Below are 24,199 nucleotides of genomic sequence, written 5' to 3'. Positions count from 1 at the left end.
GGCCAGGCGGTCTTTTTCTGCTGTTAATCTTCTACGTTTCTATGTTTCTTTGTTGCCTCCCCTATGGACACTCTCCTCAATGCATTGGAAGCAATGAAAAAACTTGCTTTCCCTTCCCTGTATCAAATATTAACATTTTCCTTTATCAAGTTCTTAATTGTTAGCAAAGGAAAGTTTATTTCTCCTGTTAAGAAATTATATCGGTTAACTATACAGCAGAAGTAGAAGAAATACACGCAAACACGCATAGCGGTAACTTAATCAGTATTTACAACTTTAATCCACATTGTAACGAACATTTTGCAAAGCAAATGTTTGCCATTCTGGTTAGGATAAGAGACAGCGGTGCAACTGTTGCAGCAATTATACCAGGCCCTTCCCACACAGTGGGAATGTGGTTTGAGCAAAAGTGCTGACTCAATTAACTCCTTCCTCCGAAATTTTATTGCAGGACTCCAAAATGGGCAAATGCATGAAGAGGATGTCTACACTGTGTTGCTTCAGCATTGCTAAACACTTTGGTTTCGCAGAGCTCTGTACAACATCAAAAGGCATATGTCCAGTGCATGGCTTCTTCAACTGGGCTAATGCATTTTCCCAGTTACTAGAAGCTATGAAGTTAGTGGGCATCACAGCCAGGGGTGGGCAGCAGGCAGGATGGGGTGGAACACAGTTCCACCGGCGGAAATGAAGATATGTGCGCAGCTCCAGCTGATCGGCCGCTGTCACTTCCTGGATTACTGGTCTCATCTTGTCTCTCCTTTTTTTCCCTGCTGCTGCTGCATCTGCGCTCCTTGCTTTTTTCCTCTTTCCTCCTTCCTGGCCTTGGACGAGCTTCCCTCTCTCCTGCCTGGCTCCCCTCCAGCCTCACGCGGCCACCTCCCGCCTGAGGTACAAGCAGAAGGCGTGGGTGAAAGCGGCGCTGGCAGCATTTATGCTTCTGGCAGCACCTGTTCGCCTAGCTACCCAGCCTGAGACAGGGGGGCGACCCAGGAAGGAGAGCGCGGGAAATGTGAAGCAAATTGTCACCCCAGCAAGCAACACTGGTAAGGTTGTAAGTCGAGGACTTAACAGTTCACTTGAACGATGATGATCGTTCAAGCCACTCCTACCTGCTCACATGGCTGACAAGCCACTCCTACCCAGTCACATGACCATTAAGCCATACCCATAAAATAAGCCAAACCCACAGTGTGGCAGTAAAAATTTTGGCTGCCCATTTCTGATCACAGTACATGGTGGCCTTTTAATTTTCTTGCACAGGAATTGTCTTTATACTCTGTTTGAAGCATCATGCATTTGTCTTGCTTCCCAGGCCTTCTCCGTGCGCTCCAAATAATTTAAATGCAGCCTTTGCAATACTGGCAGGTACAAAGTTAATAACCCTTCAGCAGGTGGGGAGGAATAGGTGGGACTGTCCAACCTCAACACACTAAATCTTGCTGATGTTTGGAAAGAACAATGAGATGTCGTGGCAGATTGATAAATTGGGCCATGCAGCAAGAATGCACCAGGAATGTGCAAAACTTACTATTCTGCAACAGCTTCTAAACTACACCACAAATGACCATCTGTTCTGGAAATCTGTGAGACTGTCCTAGAACGGCCAAACTGACATAGTCAGGAAGAAAACAGAGAGCTCCAATGTTCTCTGCAACATTCCAGTGGCAGAACATTCGATTTTGCACGCAATAAAATGCAAACAGAGCCACAATAAACACCAAGGACTTTCCAGAGAAATAGGCTACACTGCATAAATAATAGGCATTCCCATGCATCAGGAATACAATTAATTGATCAGAGACAAATCTGAGAGTTTGGATTAAGGAAAAATAAAGGGGCTATTTGTTAATTTATTTTTTAATTGAATTTAAATTTCTATGCCGCCCAGCTCCCTAGGGACTCAGGGCGGCTCCCAATAACTAATTTATTGTGTATTTATTGTATACATTTATTTATTTAGCCATTTAACTAATTCATTATTTATTTATTAGCTAGTTGTTTATTAGCTAGCTAATCTTAACTACTATTTCTTAGTGAAAAGCAAAGAATCTAAACTGAATTAGAATGTTATGAAAGAACATCTATTTATGTACATGAAAGTGGTCTCACCATAGGAGAAAACACATAGGACTTGAAAGAAATTCTTACAGTTACTGTTGGGCAGTCTATCTAGGCTCTTCTACTTTTCCTATGTATTAATTGCACTTACAGCTTTATTTGGGAATTTTATGCTAGAGGTCTTCATTAAGACTTGTGGACTTCAACTCTCAGAATTCTCCAGCTTTATGGGCTTTCAAGCAGCTTCTCCTCCAGATTGTGAACAATGTCTACTTAGTGTAAGGATCTTTAACAGCATCAAATATCTTCGGACTTTCAATATGTATATCCATCTGAAGCCTCAGGGCTTCCTTAAGACACGAAGCATCACCTGGAAGTTATGAAGAATGGAACTAAAATCGAGCTCCTGGCAGTTTAGGGAAAGAGTATTTCACTTAGTTCTTGCAGAACCTTGGAGGCAATTTGCCTACCCACTCCCTCGAAAAAGTTTGGTTTCAGAGAGAGGAAATTTTTCAAATTAAACATATGGTGCTTGCATCAGTTATCATCAGATACTTGCATTTATCATCAGCTAGGAAGTGAGGAGAACAATGTGATTCTCTCAGTATCTGGGCTGAGCGGAGAAAAGAATTAAAAGTCACAATGCTATCTACCATGCAAAGTAATTAACTGAAAAAAAACCACTGGCAAATACTGACACAGGCTGGAGTTTCAGGACAGTGGGAGTCCCCCTACAAGTTCTGTAAAAAGGGAGTTAGCAGGCCCATAGAGAAAGGCTTGTTTTGATTAGTCCTCCAGGATTCTTCTCAAGTGGTAGGGTGGGTTGGTTGTGGAGGGATGTATGGTGGGGGAGCTGCAGAAGAAAGAAAATGACCGTTAGGATAAGCTTAGCAGCACCTTGCCAATTTTTGCTGGTCTTGAAAAAACAAAGCAATAATAATAAAGCAAAAATAAAGACGTTAGTACTGTGGTACCTCTACTTAAGAACGCCTCTACTTAAGAACTTTTCTAGATAAGAACCGGGTGTTCAAGATTTTTTTGCCTGTTCTTAAGAACCATTTTCTACTGAAGAACCTGAGCCCGGAAAAATTTCCCAGAAAATTTGAGAGCAGCACGAAGGCCCGGTCAGTTTCCTGCCACTCCCCCTTTAATCCCGGCCATCCAGGCTTTTATGGGCTGCCAGAGGTGCCATTCAGTGGCACTTAAGGAGGCTTTGGCAGCCCAGAGTGAACGGAGCATTTTACTTTCTCTGGGCACTTGAAGAGGGAATAAACCACTTCGCTGCAGTGACTCCCTCGCGCTACCTCCCATAAACATGGCGCGAGGTTGCCTCCCAGAGTGTCTGGGCGCGGAAAGGCAAAAGGGGGCACTCACCTCACCTTCTTCCTTCAGCAGCAACTGTCCTGCTCCTCTTCTTCCTCCTCCTCCTCCCACCCAAATTCTGACCTTTTATTTCTTTCCTAATGGGTTTGCACGCATTATTTGTTTTTACATTGATTCCTATGGGAATAATTGCTTCAATTTAAGAACGTTTCTACTTAAGAACCTGGTCACGGAACGAATTAAGTTCTTAAGTAGAGGTACCACTGTACTTGGACAGGAAACTAGTAGGGAGGCTTAAATCAATAAAATGTCATACACTAAGTTGAAATTGAAGCAGAGGCAGTATCAGGTTGCCACCTGTACGGATAAGGAAATTGAACTGTATGTGCAGCTTTGCTTCTGCTGCAGGTGCACATGTGTCCCAGCGAGATTTTGCTTCTGCGCATGAACGCATGTGAGATTTCAGAAATTTGTTGCTTCTGCGCATGCACGGAAGCAAAAAAAAAAATCGCCGGAATCTCGCTCATGCACACATCCCCATACAAGATTTTGCTTTCTGCACATGCACAGAATCAAAATCTAGCTGGGACGCACACACACACACAGCACACCAGTAGCAGTGGAATTGGGAATCTGCCCCTGAGCTGAGGCGATATCACTGCTAAGTGATAGCAAAGAGAATTCTTTGTGGTCATCCAGTGGTCATCACCTTTGCAGCCTTGATGTAAAAGTCCTTTGGAAATGTCATATTTCTATATATTTTATTCTGCTACATTTTATATATTGCTACATTTTCATGTTACTGTAGTATTTAGGGGATTAGCCTCTTATTTTGCCTTCCTTTAACTATAACTTCAACCCCTACCCTCAAAACATCGCTACGGAGCACTGCACACCAAGACAACTAGACACAAGAACAGTTTTCCCCCGAACGCCATCACTCTGCTAAACAAATAATTCCCTCAACACTGTGAGACTTTTTACTAAGTCTGCACTTCTATTTCTACTAGTTTTTTCTCATCGTTCCTATCATCCTTTTCCTCTCACTTAGGACTGTATGACTGTCAGTTGTTGATTGTATCCTTAAGATTTTTTATTAATATTGATTGTTTCTTCATTGTTTATTTGACCCTTATGACAATCATTAAGTGTTGTACCACATGATTCTTGACAAATGTATCTTTTTCACTGAGAGCATGTGCACCAAGACAAATTCCTTGTGTGTACAATCACACTTGGCCAATAAAGAATTATATTCTATTCTATTCTTTACTCATGGCCATTTGGCTTTTATAGGACAAAGCTACCTCCATGTTTTTCTTTGTTCTTGTTCCTCTAACCTTAATTTTCCTTTCCTGCTGTTCTGTGCTATTTCAATACATCCTCATCTTTAATCAGATTTTGCCCTACCAATTAAGAGATGCTGAAGAGATTAAATCTCTCACATGAAACTCAATTAAGACTTACTCTTGTCTAATCAGAAGCAAGCATTAATAGAATCCTTCTATCTACACCTACCAATATTTGTTCAGTGCCTAAGACTTAATGGCTATTGTGGATCATTTGTGTGTGACATTTTCTTAACAATGTCTCCGAAGACTTGCAGTTCTCATAATACTTTGCCCATTCTTGAATGACATTTTAAGAGTTCATACTGAATATGTCTGCACCATACCTGGAGAGGAAGTAAGCCAAGCGTATCACCTTGTACTCTTTTCTTACCTGAAGGATTGTAGTATGGTGGCCCAGGTGGATATAGAGGATACTGTGCTGGAACTGTAGGTGGGTAGGGAAACACAGGGGCATATCCAGGATGAAATGCTGGCCCTGCTTTTGGATCCATGGAATAAGGGTCTAGCGTCTGTTCAGGATAACCAGAAAGTGCAATCTCCTGACCTGGATTTGACAAACTTTTGTTAAGCGCATGGTCTGCATTGATAATAAATCTGTGGAGCAATCTGGATTTGAAGGAGAAGAGGCAGCTTGGAGCAATGTTTCCTCTAATTTTTTTCCTGTCTGAGTGGCAGTCCCCTTGGGACTGGGCGGCATAGAAAAATAAATAAATAAATAAATAAATAAATAAATCCCTTATTTTTTATTAAAAGAAATTAATAATTTAAAAAAACCAAAATCCATTACTATTAAAACTAAAACAACCAGCAAAACCAAAAACATAACTATTAATAAAAATAGGTGAGGGCTGTGGGTTTTTTCTCTGTTATTATTTAAGTGCTTTTACCATATGCTTTAAATCAAGTCACTTCTCTCTGTTTCTCTCTCTTTCCTGTCATTCTCTGCCTCAACCATTTTCTCATTTCTCTTTTTTTCTCCCCTTTTTTCTATCATTTCTCTCTCTCTCTCTCTTTCTTCCACTCTCCTCTCTCTCTTGCTTTCTCTGTCTCTCTCTCTCTTGCTTTCTTCCTCTTTCTCACTCTCTCTCACTCTCTTCCTTCCTCTCTTATCTCTCTCTCTCTCTTGCTTTCTTTCTTTCTCTCTCTCTCTTGCTTTCTTTGTCTCTTTCTCTCTCTCGCCCCCTCTTTCTCTCTCTTTTTCTCACTTTCTCTCTCTTGTTTTCTTTCTCTCACACACACACTCTTTCTCTCTCTTGTTCTCTCCTCTTGCTATCTCTCTTTCTCTCTCTCTTTCTCACTTTCTCTCTATCTTGCTCTGTCTGTTTCTCTCACTCTCTCTTGTTCTCTCTCCGTTCTTCTCACAGCGGAGACCAACAAAGGTGATTTTCAATGTCAGGCGCGCGGGCGCACGTGCTCCCCATCCCCATGCCAGCCTGCCCAAAACATTCAAAATAAGAAAAACCTTTGCCTTAAAACACAATTCCATGAAAAGATGTGTTAGATTTCAGGAGATACTAGGTATAATCTGTTCTTGGTTTGCATCCCCTTTCCTCCTTTGAATCCAGATCACCACAAACATCACTGATAATTCTCCATGTTACTAGACAGTCTTCTCCCAGTTTGCTAATTTGTAGTCAAGATGTGGGCTAAGAGAAACCTTAGGTTTTATACTAATTAATTGGACCCAAAATGTTATATATTGTTTTATTATATGTTGTGAGCCAACCCGAGTGCTTGGGGAGGGGCGGCATAAAAGTCCAATTAATAAATAATTAATAAATGTGTTGGATTGCAGCTGCAATCATTTCTCTCCCATCAGAATGCTCCTCTAAGCAGCATAAAACTAATTGCAAAAATGGTCTTATATCTATGGGAAAGAAGATTTTGGTAGAAAGCCCAATGTAGCTGGCAAAATCAAGAAAACAAGAATGACCTAAATTTCAATAAGATAATGTTGCTTTGAAGTAAAGTACGTAGCTCTGGATAGGAAATTCCCAATCTCCTTTGGAGTGAGAATTAATTAAGTCAGGTGTCTCCCCATTCCCACCTTGAGTTGAGTTGCTATTTATGACATTATCAGTCAACTGATTCTCCCTTCAGCATTCCCAGTTTCTCCCCCAATCTCTACCAGTAGGCCACAACATAAGGGCATTTTCTACCTTGGTAAGGAGTCTGCATGTGATGCCGTCGCTGGTACAAGTAGCAGCAGGAGCAGAGGAAGCAGCAGACAATGGTGGCAACAATAGCCACAAAGAGAATCACAGCTGAGGCGATGCCAGCAATGGTCCTCGGGCTGCAGAGCACAGACAATGATAAATTATGTTCGTGCTACAGAATCTGCTACTGAAACAGATATTAACGGTTCCTATGCAAGACAGGGAGGGATGAATTCTCAAAAGGCCACTCACTTCTGCTGCCCACCTTCACAAGTTATCTTGAAAGGTAAAGGTTCCCCTCACATATTTGTGCTAGCCGGTCCCAACTCTAGGGGAAGGTGGTCATCAGTAATGGGTTGAAGCTGATATGACTGGGATCAGGGCTCCAGTAGCGGAAATGGAGATGCGCACACATCTCCGCGCCCCGACATGTGCATGTGCGCGTATAGTAAAGTCTAAGTGGTATTGCTATTACTACAGCTACGTAGGAAGAATTCTGACTTCAGAAACATGAAAATGAGCTCCTGAGAAGGACTGAAGCATCTCTTCCCCATTCCATTCTACTCTGATCAGACTAAACCCCTAGCTATATTGCAGTCATAAGAATAAGAATGTATGTGGATAGACAGACAGACAGACAGACAGACAGACAGACAGACAGACAGACAGACAGAGAAATGCCTTGCTACTTCATGGTTCATCTTTCGCGGATTCACGGGTTTTCAAAGGGGGCTTAAATCCATTAAATCCATTAAAAAGTTGAAATCCATTAAAAATTCATAAAATTCTTCTACAGTACTACTGTACTCTATTAAAGAAACTGGTAGGATATCACACGTAGTTCCAGCTGAGAAGCATTATAGAATGACTTTTTAATGCAAAGGGTGGGTTTTAAAAGTCCAAATACTCGTTAAATACATTAAAAAATATCTTTCCTCTAGTCACAGAAATTTTTTTTTCACGGGGGGTCTTGCAATGCATCCCCGGCGAAAAACGAGGGATGTCTGTAGATAGATAGATAGATAGATAGGTAGGTAGGTAGGTAGGTATATAGATAGATATATAGATAGATGATAGATAGATAGATAGATAGATAGATGATAGATAGATAGATAGATAGATAGATAGATAGATAGATAGATAGATAGATAGACCGACCGACAGACAGACAGATGATAGATAGATGATAGATAGATAGATAGGTAGGTAGGTAGATAGAGATAGATAGACATAGATAGATAGATAGATAGATAGATAGATAGAGATAGATAGACAGAGATAGATAGATAGATAGATAGATAGATGGTAGGTAGGTAGGTAGATAGGTAGGTAGGTAGATAGAGATAGATAGATAGATAGATAGATAGATAGATATAGATAGATAGAGATAGATAGATAGAGAGAGAGAGAGAGAGAGAGATAGAGAGATAGATAGATAGAGATAGATAGATAGATAGATAGAGATAGATAGATAGATAGATAGATAGATGGTAGGTAGGTAGATAGGTAGGTAGGTAGGTAGATAGAGATAGATAGATAGATAGATAGATAGATAGAGATAGGTAGGTAGGTAGGTAGATAGATAGACAGAGATAGATAGATAGATAGATAGATAGAGATAGAGAGAGAGGGGGGGTAGGTAGGTAGGTAGGTAGATAGATAGATAGATAGATAGATAGATAGAGAGAGAGAGAGAGAGACAGAGAGAGAGAGAGAGAGAGAGATCTGAGGGGTTGCTTATATCTCCTGCTCTGTTTCTTTTGACCCTTCAGAGGTAACTCTAAGTCTTCGGTCACAATCCTGATGCTTTCAACCACCTTCTGTGGCTACTACATATTTTTACCCAAAGGTCATGCAGTGCTTTTGCTGCCGTTCGGTGAGAAGTTTGCTGACGTCCATGCAGCAGAAGCGATGGTAGCAGTCGCCACAGCAGAAAGAGAGGAAGTTGCAGTCTATGCCACGGTGCCAGGAGCCATTTCTGTCTATGTACCACTTGCAGTCGGAGTCAGCTGAGACTGGAAGGAAAAAGAAGACACGCCTTTTCTCAGTTCCATAGAACAGTGTTTCCCAACCGTGGCAACTTGAAGATAGCTGGACTTCAACTCCCAGAATTCCCCAGCCAGCAAATGCTGGCTGGGGGATTCTGGGAGTTGAAGTCCAGATATCTTCAAGTTGCCAAGGTTGGGAAACACTGCCATAGAAAACAAAGCAATGAGAAAATCCTCCCGGGTTCAAACTCAATTTCATGGAGGGCCACATCAGGGTTGTGTTTGACCTCGGGGCCTGGGGTGGGCGTGGCCAAGGTGGGCTTGGCAGGGGCACCTATGGTGGCCCAAGTGCTCTGTGGGTGAAAAGGGGCTACCAAGCTCTGTTTTCGTGGCAGAAGCACCGCAACCTGGCCCTTCGCTGTTCACAAGGTAGCCCCACGGGCTAAATCAGTGATGGCGAACCTGTTTTCCCTCAGGTGCTGAAAGAACGTGCATGCGCTATCGTGCATGTGCGAGTGCCCATGCCCATAATTCAATGCCTAGGTAGAGCAAAACCTTCTGGAGGCTAGAAATGGCCTGTTTCTCAACTTCTGATGGGCCTAGAAGGCTCGTGTTTTGCCCTCCCCACACCCCAAAGGCTTCTCTGGAGCCGGTGGAGGGTAAAAATGCCCTCCCTCATCCCCCCGGAGGCTCTCTAGAAGCCAAAAACACCCTTCCAGAGTCTTTATGCGATCCAAAAATCAGCTGGCCAGCACACACATGCACGTTAGAGCTGAGCTAGGGCAACGGCTTATGTGCCAGCAGATATGGCTATGCATGCCATCTATGGCACCTGTGCCATAGGTTCACCATCACTAGGCTAGAGCTAAGTACCTGGTGGGCCAGATCCAGACCCTAGGCCTTGGGTTTGACACTCCTGCTCTAAGAACATTATTTATTCATTTATTCATTTATTCATTTATTCAATTATTCAATTATTTAAATTTATTTATCTATCTATCTATCTATCTATCTATTTGATTGATTGATTGATTGATTGATTGATTGATTGATTGACTGATTGATTGGATTTGTATGCCGTCCCTCTCCGTAGACTCAGGGCGGCTAACAACAGTGGTAAAAACAACTTGCGGCAATCCAATACTAAAACAGCTAAAAACCCTTATTTTAAAAACCAATCATAAATACAAACATACCATACATAAATTGTAGAAGCCTAGGGGGAAAGAATATCTCAGTTCCCCCATGCCTGATGGCAGAGGTGGGTTTTAAGGAGCTCACGAAAGGCAAGAAGGGTGGGGGCTATTCTAATCTCAGGGGGGAGTTGGTTCCAGAGGGCCGGGGCCGCCACAGAGAAGGCTCTTCCCCTGGGTCCTGCCAAACGACATTGTTTAGTTGACGGTACCCGGAGAAGGCCCACTCTGTGGGACCTAACTGGTCGCTGGGATTCGTGTGGCAGAAGGCGGTCCCGGAGATAATCTGACACCCTGAAATTTCCTACACATCAGCCTCTAGCAATAACTCAGGGACCCATATTCAAAGACCTTCCAGAATTTTGCAGCCTATCATTACAAGATATTTTAAATAGCAGGGCCATTCCAAAATTTAAAATTAAACTTGAAAAAATGTTTGTGAGATCATCAGATCTTGCAAAATCATGTCAGATGTTCTCTTTTGTTGTTCATTATTTTCTTGAAGAGTATGGGAACTTGCCTTCTACAGAACCAAGGGAAATGGTATAAGAATATCTTTTGGCAGCTGATTCACATCATTTTGTCTTCAAAGAAAAGACATAGGCCATGATCATCACGGCAACCATGTTTTATATATATTACAGTACTGTATAAACAGTAACATAAACACATCTTAAATATGTAGATTATTGCCCCAATGCATTGTTTCTTTTTAAAAAAATGAAACAGGTTGTGAACTACATGCAACATATGGCATATTCAAATATAAGATACTGTACATGTTCTTGTTCAGTGTTGTAACAGGTAAGTGAATATGTAAAGCCATCCCTATCTAAAGTTACTTTTAAAAAAGCCTCTGTATAGAAAATGAATTACATGAAACCTTGTATCATTAAAATAAAGATAAGGAATACATACTCAGCTTGCTATGCATTTATAAATATTGTCATATGTGTGTGTGTGTGTGTGTGTGTGACATATGTTGATCATGTTATCTCAAATTTAGCCAAGCAGCGGAAGATAAAACTGAAACTCTTGTACTTTCTGGCATGCTTAGGTTTGGTCACGGCTATGGTTTTTTATTACAACCCAGAATATCAAATGAGTTCATTCCTATGATTCAATCCCCTTCATTTAAACCTGTGACCTCCATATATAGAACATGACCAGCTGTCTTCAGATGACTGGAAGTGTTTACCCTACGCTCCAAACATTGCAACCATTTTATTAATTACAGTTACATTATGCCTCTTTTCCAAACCTTCAAGGGATGTATGCAATTCTGACCCTTCACCCATGTCTTTGACAAGAGAGTGAGACCCATCAACTTTAGCCCACTTGTCATCTTTTTTTAAAAAAATTATATAATTATAGTCTCTTTGATTGTTGTGAGCTGCCCAGAGTTATTGAGGTTGGACAGCATAGAATATCAATACATTATTATTACATTACATCATCATCATTATTATTACTACTAATACTACATCATCATTATTATTATTATTACTGCTATTACTACTACTACTACTATTACTATTACTACTACTACAGTTGCTCACAGAGTCATCCAGCTGTTTAGACTGGATTTGGCATTTTTATCCTTTGCAATGATCTGGGATAGGCAGATATTATTATTTGATGATTTTAAACTTATCGGAAGATGGAAGCTGTTTCATGTGTAGCTGCATTTTGCAATTGACTGGTGGTGATTTTGTCAATATCCATGGTACTCAAGTGGTGGTCCAAATGTTTTGGGATTGCCAGTGTCATTCTACTTTTATTTGCAGAACCTTATATTTTGTGATTTTCTCATATTCTGGCTCTTCTGTTTTTCTGTCCACTATCCAGACTTTTTTTTGGGGGGGGAGGGGGTGTTTAACAATTCTTAAATCCAGATATTATGTAACAGATGCCTATCTGCTTGAGGACTTTAGCTTCTTTATTTTCTATGACTTTGTCTACTTTGTGGTCCCACCAGTTCTTCCTTCAAAGCAAACGGTATTCCTTGAACCAATATTCCAATGCACCATTGATACTACTTTGTTTGCAATCCACTCGCAGCCGCTAACTAGGTAATTCACTGTTTTCTTCAGCATCTTTGCAGAGGGAGCAATTGTCTGTTGCTTTCTTATCAATGCTGGCTTTACATACATTTGGCTTGGCCTTATGTGGACAGAATTTGCCCCTCTGTGTCTTTCTTTCAAGTTTCCTTGCTCTTCATCATTGCCAGGTCTGCTTTGTTATCTGGTTTGCCTGCACTTTTTTAAAGTATTGGTCACATAATATTTTTCCTTCCATATCTCTTTTCTATTCTTCATTAGGTAGACCAGTTTGGTCTCACCACTACTCAGTAAGCCTTATTTGGGTCCCAACTTTAGTGTATCCTTTTCATTGTCCTTCATATACTGTATTTTCCCAATATCCCTTTCTCTTCTTCAGTTGCTTTGACTACAGTAGTACTGTAAGTACTATTTGTACATAAGATTAGCTCTGCTTTAACTCCACTTCTCTAAGTTTGTCCCCTGAACTCCTCTGATCCTTAGCCAGAACATCCATTAGCTATTGTATTAGTTGGACATACTGTCTGGGAATTAAAACTGAATTATACAAGACACAGAGATGAAACATTGCACAGCTTGTTCTATTCTACACTATTTTTCAGAATGCAAAGCCATTATAAAGAGGCCAAGAAACTAGACAAAATATCATTAACATAGTTTGCAGATATAGCAATCCCATCACAAGCAGGGCCTCATTGGAGAAACACCCTCAGGTTGTGTGAAAGAATGCAGCCAGGCTTAATCAGCTGCAGGTGTCAGCACCATGGACAGCACCACACGAATGAATGAGCAGGTTCCACATACAAGGCACATCTTACTTGTCTCAATAGTGACCCCAAAAGTGAACAAAGGATCTTGAGAAGTGCTGTACATCCAAACTTGACAATGGAATACAAGATACTTTAAAACTAAATAAATTGCTTAAGGCATTAACAATAAACCCAACTAGAGCCTTTCATCAAGTAATTACTGATGACTTATCGCAATTATTTCTATTTCATTCTACAATCCATTCCTTCCCATCTAATTTTATCTTCTCAGTGGATATCTCAATTTTTTTCCTCCTTGCTATTGGAATGTCCTGATCTTCGCGTATTTTGGAACTTCAAACTTCCTTCAAAGGTGCACAGCAACTTCTCATTTATCCCAGATTCAAAGAATCCAAAGTTCTACTACAGCCGTAATGGCGAAGTTATGGCACGAATGCCCAAAGTGATGTCACCCATTCCTCTTCTGGGTTTCTGGTGCATGCGTGAACATCAGCCAGCTAATCTTCTGGTTATTGGTGTGCATGCTCCTGCAACAATCAACTGGCCTTCTCACCTGTGGCAGAGCCAGAAACCGGAAGATCAGCCAACCAGCTGATCGTCACACATGCATGTGTGCCAGTAACCAGAAGACTAGCTGTCCAGTATGCATGCGTGCCCATAGCCATCCATCCACTTGCCAGCCAGGAGCGCTGCCGCCAGTCACTCCCCTGCACCCACCCGCCTGCCACGAGTAAAGGCCCCAAAGCTGCACAGCATTGGAGTGGGACTGTTCTTGTCCCCTTTGACTTGCCTGGTTTGCCCCCAGGGTTCCACCCCCAGCCATTTCCCTGTGACATTTTTCCTTGACTGAAATGCCCCTAGCTCTTTGCCCCAGCCCCTCCGGTCCCAGGCCTTTTGTCACAGCCCATTCACTGAATAGGCCCAAAAGCCCGTTCACCCCGGACTTTGGGGTGCACAAGACACTTCAACGCCAGTCAATCAGAGGAAGGGAAGGTCTGCAGCACTCGCTTGGACCAGGAAGGTACTTGTGGAGCTACCTTTGGTTGTTCAGGAGTCTCGCTGGGGGGGCACACCCACAATGCCACCTCCCCCACCCAGGGTCTTGCTTAGGCTCCTTTGGGGCTGCAAGGATGGGCACAGGGGATCTTGGGAGAGTGGAGGGCATTGTGGGGCAGGTGGGGGATTGCCTTTCTTGCTGCCCCCCGTTCAGCGCAGATTATCACTCCAGCTCCTCTGAGGTCCAATCAGGTCCCACAGAGTTAGCCTTCTCTGGGTCCCGCCGACTAAACAATGCCGTTTGGCGGGACCCAGGGAAAGAGCCTTCTCTGTGGTGGCCCTGGCCCTCTGGAATCAACTCCCTCCGGAGACTCAAACTGCCCCTACTATTCCCGCCTTCCACAAGATGTTGAAGACCTATCTATGTGACCAGGCATGGGGGAAATAACTATCTTTTCCCCCCTGCACCACCTTTTTCTGACTGTAATATATGAGAATGGTGTGATTGTGTAGTAATGATCATTTTTAAATATTTAGGGGTTTTAAATTGCTTTTAACTTATATTGGATTTGTACTTTATATATTGTAGTGCTGTTGTTGTGAGCCGCCCCGAGTCTTCAGAGAGAGGGGGGGCCATGCAAATCTAATAAAGTAAGCTAAACTAAAACTAAAAGCGTTCTCCACCAGAGAAAGCCCCATTCCCAATCCTGTCCCTCGGAAGGTGCTGAATTTCATTTTGTTTTCCTTCCTTTCTTTCTTTCCATCCCCCCCCCCTCTGTTTGAATGAGGATCCAACTGCTTTGCTCCGGCCACAAGAGGGGGGGGAGGGCCCCCCACCAAATAGCAATGAGAGAATTCCCCCCTTCTCCATGGGGATGATAGTCCAGCCACATGCTGTGGGAAGCGGTTTGCTGTTTTCCCTACACACCAATGGAGAAAGCGGTTGGGGAGAGGGGGAGCCATGCCAGGGGCGGAGGGAGAACCCGGATCTGCCCCCTCCCAAAATCCAGAGGGCAGCTTCGATAGCAAGGGGCAAAAAGTGGAAGAGGAGAAGAAGGGAGACTTTCAGACAATGTCAGGGAAGGGGCGTCCTTTTCTTCCCCCACAGTCTGGAGAGGGAAGGGGCTGGCGTGGGGAATTCTTCGCTCCAGTGGGCATGATCTGGAGAACAATTCCTGATGTGGCACTACAATGCTTTTCGGAGAGGGGCGGCATACAAATCCAAATAATAAATAAAATGCCCGGCTGCTTTCTCCCTGTTCCTGCCCCCCCCTTCGGCACCAGGCTGGGGTTTCCCTGCACAAGGCTAGCAGGAGAAGGAGAAGTGCTGGTGGCAGGCAGTTTGTGCTTGCAAAGTTTGGTGCAGGCAGCTTCCAAGGCCCAAAACAGGCCAGGGGGGCGCATATGCTGATGTCGCATACACAAGAATGTACACATACACATTGTGGGAACATGTGTGGGGAGCATGGGGGGGTTGTGCATGCATGAACAGTTGGGGCTTACATTGCATTGTGGGTGTTGGTGCACACAAATGTTATCGCACATGCACACTTTTGGCACACAACCAGAAAAAGGTTCCCCATTTGGATGGATGGCTATGGGCACCTCTGGAACTGCCTTCTACCGCACGCGTCCCAGCGGCCGATAAGCTCCCACAGAGTTGGCCTTCTCGGGGGCCCATCAACTAAACAATGTCGTTTGGCGGGCCCCAGGGGAACAGCCTTCTCTGTGGTGGCCCCGGCCCTCTGGAATCAACTCCCCCCAAGATTAGAACAGCCCCCACCCTCCTTGTCTTTCGCAAATTACTCAAGATCCACCTATATCGCCAGGCATGGAGGAACTGAGATACCTCCCCCAGGCTTTTATATTTTATGTTTGGTATGTATGTGTTGTATGGTTTTTTAATTGTTGGGGTTTTATATATCTTTTTCTTTTAATATTAGATTTGTCTTACTGTTATATTGTCTTTTACTATTGTTGTGAGCCACCTCGAGTCTTCGGAAAGGGGCGGCATACAAATCTAATAAATTATTATTATTATTATTATTATTATTATTATTATTATTATTATCATCATCATCATCATCATCATCACTGCACTACAGTATTCACCTTGGTCCTACCTTGAATGTGTCTGCTCAATTAATGCCAGCAATTTTGGGCCAACAGCACCGTCCCTCCATCCCCCATGGCAAAAACAGAATTAATATTTTCTAACTTTCTGTGAAGCTGACAAGAAGCACTTTGGCTCTAGCAATGAAAATCTCATTTAATGATTAGAAGTCTGTCCTTTTGGATGCTCTTCTACAGCCAAAAGGGATATTAGAGGGGTTTTTTTTTCAATATGTCAAGATTTCATTCTAATTGTATCTATTTTTATTATGATTACAGATGGTGTAAAATAAAATAGGACCCAAGCAAGTAGCACTTTACTGCACAAAGATCAGTGTATTTCCCAACTGTCAAAATATTAAAAAAGAAAAGGGTTCTAAATACATTTCCTATACAAAAGTTCAAATTAAAAAAAAACTATCCTCAAAGGAAGCACGGGAGGAGAAAATTCTAAAGAAAAGACAAAACTCTTCTGTATTGTATAGTGTAGTGTTTCCCAACCTTGGCCACTTGAAGGTATCTGGACTTCAACTCCCAGAATTCCCCAGCCAGCATTCGCTCGTAGTGTTACGAGCACCAGCTAAAATCAAATCTTGAAATTTTTCCCTCCCACCCAGTAAATTACTCCATATGTCACACAAGATATGTGCGTGGCTGCCAGAAGCAACATTCCCTCTCCAAAGGCTGCTTTGGAGCAAAACTATAGTTATATTAAAGGAATTAATGATTGCTAATTAAAAATAAGTTATCCCACTTACAATGTTAAATGGTTCCCCACATGAACGCACATATATAAACAACTTTCATTTAACAAACAACTTTCACTTAGTATGCACACATGCATGCTCTTTCAGCAAGAGGGAGAACTGGATGAATATTAAGTAGAGAACGGTAACTACAACAATATCACCAAAAAGGCTTCTAGAGTTGTTAACCTGATCCTATGCAGCTTCTGCTCTGGCAATCTCACGCTACTCACCAGAGCCTACAAAACTTTTGCCAGACCCATCCTTGAATACAGTTCATCTGTCTGGAACCCATACCACATCTCAGACATCAACACCCTTAAAAATGTCCAAAGATACTTCACCAGAAGAGCCCTTCACTCCTCCACTCGAAACAGAATACCCTACGAAAGCAGACTATCAATCCTAGGTCTAGAAAGCTTAGAACTACGTCGCCTAAAACACGATCTAAGTATTGCCCACAAGATCATATGCTGCAACGTCCTACCGGTCAATGACTATTTCAGCTTCAATCGCAACAACACAAGAGCACGCAACAGATTCAAACTTAATATTAACCGCTCCAAACTTGACTGTAAAAAATATGACTTCAGCAACCGAGTTGTCGAAGCGTGGAACTCATTACCTGACTCAGTAGTGTCAACCCCTAACCCCAAACATTTTTCCCTTAGACTATCCACGATTGACCTCTCCAGGTTCCTTAGAGGTCAGTAAGGGGCGTGCATAAGTGCACCAGTGTGCCTTCCGTCCCCTGTCCAATTGTCTCTCCTTATCTCATTTATCTTTTCTTCCTTTCAAATACGTTCACCTATACTTTTATATCTTTTCTTCTATTCTTTTCTTTACTTATATTATTACATATCTTTCTCTTCAATGTGTATTATGTATTGGACAAAATAAATAAATAAATAAATAAAAATAAATACATGGTGAGGCACATGAACAAGATAACTGGACTAAGAAGAAAAGCAAGAGGAAAGAAAGCATTGCACAAGGATGCTTCCACTCAGCATCAATATTCAGCTTAGTATTGAAGCTTTGTAAGATGAGGGTTGTGACACTATTTGGACCTCTTGCTTAGGTATTGTTTTCAACAGCTTCTTCTATTCATTACTGAAGGTAAAATGATACCTCCGCTCAGAGGTAGTTTATATGAGAGGCAAAAATATTTATCATCTTATAAAATGCTATTAGATCTAGCAGAAGTACAATACACTATCTGTTATAAACAAATGGGGAAAATCTATTACGATGGTTTAACTGAAACTTGGATGAAAGTCAGCTGTTGTTTTTTTAAAATGTCTGAAGTATGTACCTTTTAAAAACCTTTCTGTGGTTGAAAATGTTAGCCTTAATCTACATCATAATGCAAATTGCCTGAAACAAATTCCTCAGGAGCCAGAATTTTTTACCATAGTATGTTGCAATACCTACATTTCCACATAATATCTTAAGACATAAACCACAAGAATGGTCAGAATTTGCAAATCAGGTAAAAACAAAGAAACTATGGGATGGCTAGACACATTGCATAAAAGTCAATTATACTATCTGGTTGCCAGAACTTTTTTTTAATTAAAAAATTCCTCATTATCCTTATATATTGAATAATGAAGTATTCTCACAACATAACTTTTTTCTTGTGATAAGCAGGAAAAAAGCCTTTGTCTGTTTGTAATTATTTAAACCAACAAGAAATCTGTTTTCAGTAATGTATTCAACTTCAACCACAGTAACGTAATTAGCCAAATTAGGGAATAAATGGTTTGTGTTAAATGTTTTCAAGTAGGTATGGAGCAATACTCTGAGAACAGGCCACTTTCAAGACTTGAGAACACATTTCTTATCATGAAATGTGTTTCATGAAGTTTTATGCACAATTTCTTTTTCTTTTTCTCCTTTGCTGGATATCTGATATACTAGGATTAGGACATGGTCCGTCTCTGATCATTCTGGCTGAAGAGGAAAGAAGTTGCAGTCCACCACCTAAATACACTAGATTAAGAATCTAGTGAGTTGGTCTTCCTGAAAACAACCAATCTTGTTATGTTCATGAACTTAAGGATGATTAACATGCTCAGTTTATAAGTGATTAGAATCATCAGCATATTTCACTCCATGGCCTTCCACAGAACAATTTACCTTGATTTCTTTTAGATGTTTTATGCCAGTGATGGCGAACCTTTTTCCCCACAGGTGCCGAAAGAGCATGCGTGTGCGCTATCGCACATTCATGACTGCCCACACCCATAATTCAATGCCTGGGGAGGGAAAAAACAGCTTCCCCCACCCCGGAGGCCCTCTGGAGGCCAGAAATGGCCTGTTTCCCAACTTCTGGTGGGCCCATAAGTCTCACATTTCACCCTCCACCGGCTCCAAAGGCTTCCCTTTAAAAATGCCCTCCCCCATCCCTCAAAGACACTCTGGAAGCCAAAAATGCCCTCCCAGAGCCTTTATGCAAGACAAAAATCAGCTGGCTGGCACGCACGTTGGAATTGAGCTAGAGCAACAGCTCGAGTGCCAGCAAATATGGCTCTGCGTGGCACCCGTGCCATAGGTGTTTTATGCAAATCTACAATTTTTGCACTGTTTTATGCAAATCTACAAATCCATATTTTTGAAAGCATTAACTTGGAGACTATTCTATGGTATCTCCCTGATTTGTTAACTTTTCATAAATATTGGTAGATTCTAATTTCAAAGGCATGTGTCTTTTCTGAACACTCGGAATCACATGGTGCAAAAGTTACATTGCAAAAATAATACTGTAACACTAATATCAGCAAAAAGACTAGTGGCACAATCGTTGTATCAGAGCAACATTATATCTGGTTAGGTGACTCCACTTTTCCAGGGATCAGCAATGCAGTATTGGGAGTAGCAGACAGCAATACCTACAGTCACTAAACATTTAGTCACTGCAAGCTCTTCAGACCAGACACAATTTCACCTTTCTACAAATAGCTTCTTTATTTTTAAATCTCGTATAATTCAGGTTACTTAACTCCCACAGGTTCTTATAATTATCGGGTTAGCATCCTTTTTTAACCGCAGACAAAAATAAACCACACCGAACCATCATCCACAAACCTTTCAATAAGACAGGAAAAAGAAAACTGAACTAAGATTAGATGCAGGCATTTCTGTCTGTGAGTCTTTCAAAGAACCTGCATTGTTCACAGGAATGGGGCTAATGGCCACAAAAGTTCTGATGTGTAATTGTCAAGTGCTTGGGACTTTCATCCCAAAGTTCATTATGAACATTTTTTTGCACAGCTCCTGTGTAATTCAATGGAACACACTCAGGAAACTTTCCCCTTATTTGCATGGCCTTTTTTAAAATTAAGGATTCTTAATTTTCCATTTATTTATTTATTTATTTATTTATTTATTATTTAGATTTATTTATTATTTAGATTTGTATGCCGCCCCTCTCCGCAAACTCGGGGCGGCTCACAACAAGGCATAAACAAATCGTATAAATCCAAATAGATTCAAATAAATTTAAATATTTAAAAAGTTTAAAAAGAACCCCAATATACTAACAAGCACACACACAAACATACCATACATAAATTGTACATGCCCGGGGGAGATGTTTCAGTTCCCCCATGTTTGTTTGTTTGTTTGTTTTGTCCAATACACAATAATACACAATGAGGGTGATAGAGGATATAATCAGGTAGAATGTATTAAAGGGGGATTAGAGGGGGAATTTTCCATTGAGGAGGTAATATTCCAGCTGAGGGTTTCAATCCAAAGGAAATAAATCGCTGGCCCTTCTGGCTCTCTTATCCTCTATGGGGAAAAAAATACAGACCAGCTTCAAGAGAGATAAATGTGGCTTTAAGATAAAAGCAGCAGTACTAATTCTCCAGACATCAAGGCAGCAAAATAACACAGCATGTTCCACTCTTGAATCACAGAGACAGAGAAGGATGAATCATGCAAATTGGGGGGGGGGGGTTTAGCTGTGATGAGGCATTTCACACATGCTCAGGAGCGCCCTTGTCCTTTACTTTAAAAAATACAGTACTGTACTTTCCAAAGCAGAACCCAGGAAAAAATACAGACCAGCTTCAAGAGGGATAAATGTGGCTTTGGATGAAAGTGGCAGTATTATTCCCCGGACATCAAGGCAGCAAAATAACACAGCATGTCTCACTGAATCACAGAAACAGAGAAAGATGAATCATGAGGGCTTGAGGTTTTTTAGCTGTGATGAAGCATTTCACACATGCTCAGGAGCGCCCTTGTCCTTTACTTTCAAGAGGGAACACAAAAATCCTTTCCCAAGCAGAAACCAGAAAGAGCCGAGAGAAGCCCCACCATTCACACACCATTCCCCTGGCCAGGCGCAGACCCAGCGTTTGCCCCACGCACCGGGCCTGCGCCTCGCTCCTATCCCCCCTTCCTGCCGAGAGAGCCCAGCTGTCGGACCCCCCCTCGCGGGCTCTTAGCCCGGCCTTACCCAGGGTCGCAGCGGCCAGGCTGCAAAGCACCGTCCACGCCAGGGCCCAGCTTCCCATCGCCGTCCTTTCTGAAAAGCTTCCAGATGCCCGGCCGACGCTGCGGGAAAGGGGCGGGCGCGGAGAAACCGGATCCGGGCGGGAGGTTGGGGGGGGACGGGGACGACGCCTTCTCTTCTCCCAAGAAGGGAACCACGAACCCGCCGTGGGAGGCTTCCCCGAGCTGTTTATTGCGTACCGGGCGGGGCAGTCGGGGCTGAGAGGCCCGTTACGGGATTGAGCGAAGGGGGTAAATTTCGTCGCAAACCGGTTTGGTCGACGACCAGGGGCTGAGGAGGGGAGGCGGGGCGGGTGAACTCTGGGTATTTGTAGCTGTGAATTACAGTATATAATTAACAGATTAGTTATATAATTAATTAATTTTATAGATTTTTCTTACTGTTCTAAAGCATATTTTCAGGGAAATTGTCCACTAATCCCTATATCCCTGAGTCTGCGGATTAGGGCGGCATAGAAACCAAATTAATTAACAAACAAATGATAGATAGATAGATAGATAGATAGAGAGAGAGAGAGAGAGAGAGAGAGAGAGATAGATAGATAGATAGATAGATACGTACATACATACATACGTACTGTACATACATACGTACTGTACATAGGTACATAGATTATAAATTTCTGGTAACTTTTGGTTTTTCCCCAGTAAAATACGTTTAAGAAATTTAATTCCATCTTTTCCCGAATGCCATCACTCTGCTAAACATTGATTGATTGATTGATTGATTGATTGATTGATTGAACTTCTATGCCGCCCCTCCGAGGACTGGGGCAGCTCACAACAGATAATAAAACAATACATAACATTTCGGGTGCAATTAATTAAATATAAAATCTAAAACTAAAAAACCCGTCATTCCCATTCAATCAGTTTCTCTCAGTCCATTCCCTCAACACTGTCAAACTATTTACTCAGTCCGCACTACTATTACTACTAGTTTTTTCTCATCATTCCTATCACCCATTTCCTCCCACTTAGGACTGTATGACTGTAACTTGTTGCTTGTATCCTTAAGATTTTTATTAATATTGATTGTTTCCTCATTGCTTATTTGATCCCTATGACAATCATTAAGTGTTGTACAGTACCTCATAATTCTTGACAAATGTATCTTTTCTTTTATGTACAGTGAGAGTGTATGCACCAAAGACAAATTCCTTGTGTGTCCAATCACAATTGGCCAATAAAGAATTCTATCTATCAGATTGGAAAAACTTCTTTCATAAATTTACTCTAATAATTGGTCCCAATAAACTACCTATGCAATAAGAGAACTATGATTACCTTGTTCTAAAGCATATTTTCAGGGAAATTGTCCACTAATCCCTATATCCCTGAGTCTGCAGAATAGGGCGGCATAGAAATCAAATTAATAAATAAAATAATAAATAAATAAATATTACATTTCTGGTATCTTTTGGGTTTTCCCCAGTGAAATACATTTAAGAAATTTAATTCCATCTTAAATATGAGAATGGGAAAACTCCTTTCATAAATTTACTCTAATAATCGGTCCCAATAACCTACGTATATAATAACAGAACTATGATTATTTTGTACTATAGCATATTTTCAGGGAAATTGTCCACTAATTCCTGTATCCCAGAATCTGCGGCATAGAAAGCAAATTATTGGATATTATACATACATACATACATACATACATACATACATACATACATACATACATACATACATACATTCTCCATTTGCAGAATCATTAAAGACTTCTCCTTCACCAGACTTTAAGACTTAAGATTGTTTTAAATGCTTCTTGTATTATTGGGAGAGATTGTAGATATTATAGTTTAAATTTCAAAATTTTGTTACTTGGATTTTTGAGATCACATTGTATCATATTACTGTGTTTTATATATGAGTACTATGTGTTGAAGTATGGTCCAGAAAATAAATGCTACAGTGTCTTTGTACTGTACTTACTAAGTACAGTACCTTGGGATAGTAAAGCAAAATCTGGGGTAAAGTAAAATATATATTTTCCATAGATGTCTCAGCTATGACTGAAACACTCTGTCACTATACAGAAGTTTTTGATTAGGGCATCACTAAGAACACCAGCAACCAAAGGTGGAAAGATACATAATGCGAGATGATTTATAATTCATGTCAGGTGGAAAATTATCAGTTCCTTCTTCACAGAATGAAAGGATTTGATTTTGGGAGAACTAAAAGCAAATTCAGTCTTGATCTTGGAGCATCCCTTCCGAAAAGAACAAGCTCATCTCAACAATGCCCAGCCAGCCAAAGCTTATACTGTACTGTTTATCTGTAAAGTTCAGCTCAATAATGTTGTTTGTAAAAGACTGTCTAATCTCTGGTGCTTGTGTCAACGGAATGGGACAACTCAACACTGCTAGCTTGATGTGACCAACTGGGAGCAGCCTTCTCATCACTTCCAAATCCCCTCTGCACACTTGCTGCCACCATCTTTTTGCAGGACATCTCAACACTGAACATTTGCACTGGGGATAATTCACTATCTTAATGTTTGAGGGTATCTTGCTCTGAAAATAAGGGCAACTTTTTTACAAGCTAAAAAGGTTTGCTTTGAGTTGCATTCAAAACCTTGCCCATCAAGCAAATTGCAAAATTTGCAACCATACTTAGCTGTGGTGTAGTGTAGCACGAAAATGAGGCTGCATGGAAAGGAAAGTTTGGAGTCCAAACTGGGGAGGAAACCCCCCTCTTTTCAGCATTACTCTCTTCATAGCATCGGTGTCTGCTCTGGAAGACCATTGCTGTGACTCTCCATCTAAATGCACTCTGCACATGACCAGAAATACCATGAAATCACCCAGCCAGCTTTCAGTGGAAATAATAATAATAATAATAATAATAATAATAATAATAATAATGAATAATAATTTATTAGATTTGTATGCCGCCCTTCT

The 24,199-nt window shown here is 41.4% G+C and overlaps 1 protein-coding gene across 1 annotated transcript; it reads right to left on the bottom strand.

Moving 5' to 3' along the window:
• Nucleotides 1–252: 252 nt before the first annotated feature.
• On the bottom strand, nt 253–21,542 carry SHISA4 (shisa family member 4). Its single transcript, XM_070748842.1, has 5 exons — nt 21,229–21,542; nt 8,736–8,907; nt 6,896–7,029; nt 5,107–5,280; nt 253–2,914 (listed from the first exon to the last, which is right to left on the bottom strand). Exons 1-5 carry the CDS (start codon nt 21,284–21,286, stop codon nt 2,868–2,870), a joined length of 585 nt encoding a protein of 194 aa, XP_070604943.1. The 5' UTR covers nt 21,287–21,542; the 3' UTR covers nt 253–2,867.
• Between the last annotated feature and the right edge of the window lie 2,657 nt (nt 21,543–24,199).

The sequence above is a fragment of the Erythrolamprus reginae genome, chromosome 3 (assembly GCF_031021105.1).
Source record: "Erythrolamprus reginae isolate rEryReg1 chromosome 3, rEryReg1.hap1, whole genome shotgun sequence".
Classification (NCBI taxonomy): Eukaryota; Metazoa; Chordata; class Lepidosauria; order Squamata; family Dipsadidae; genus Erythrolamprus; species Erythrolamprus reginae.
Note: the sequence above shows the minus strand (reverse complement) of the source record. Positions and strands in the feature narration are given on the sequence as shown.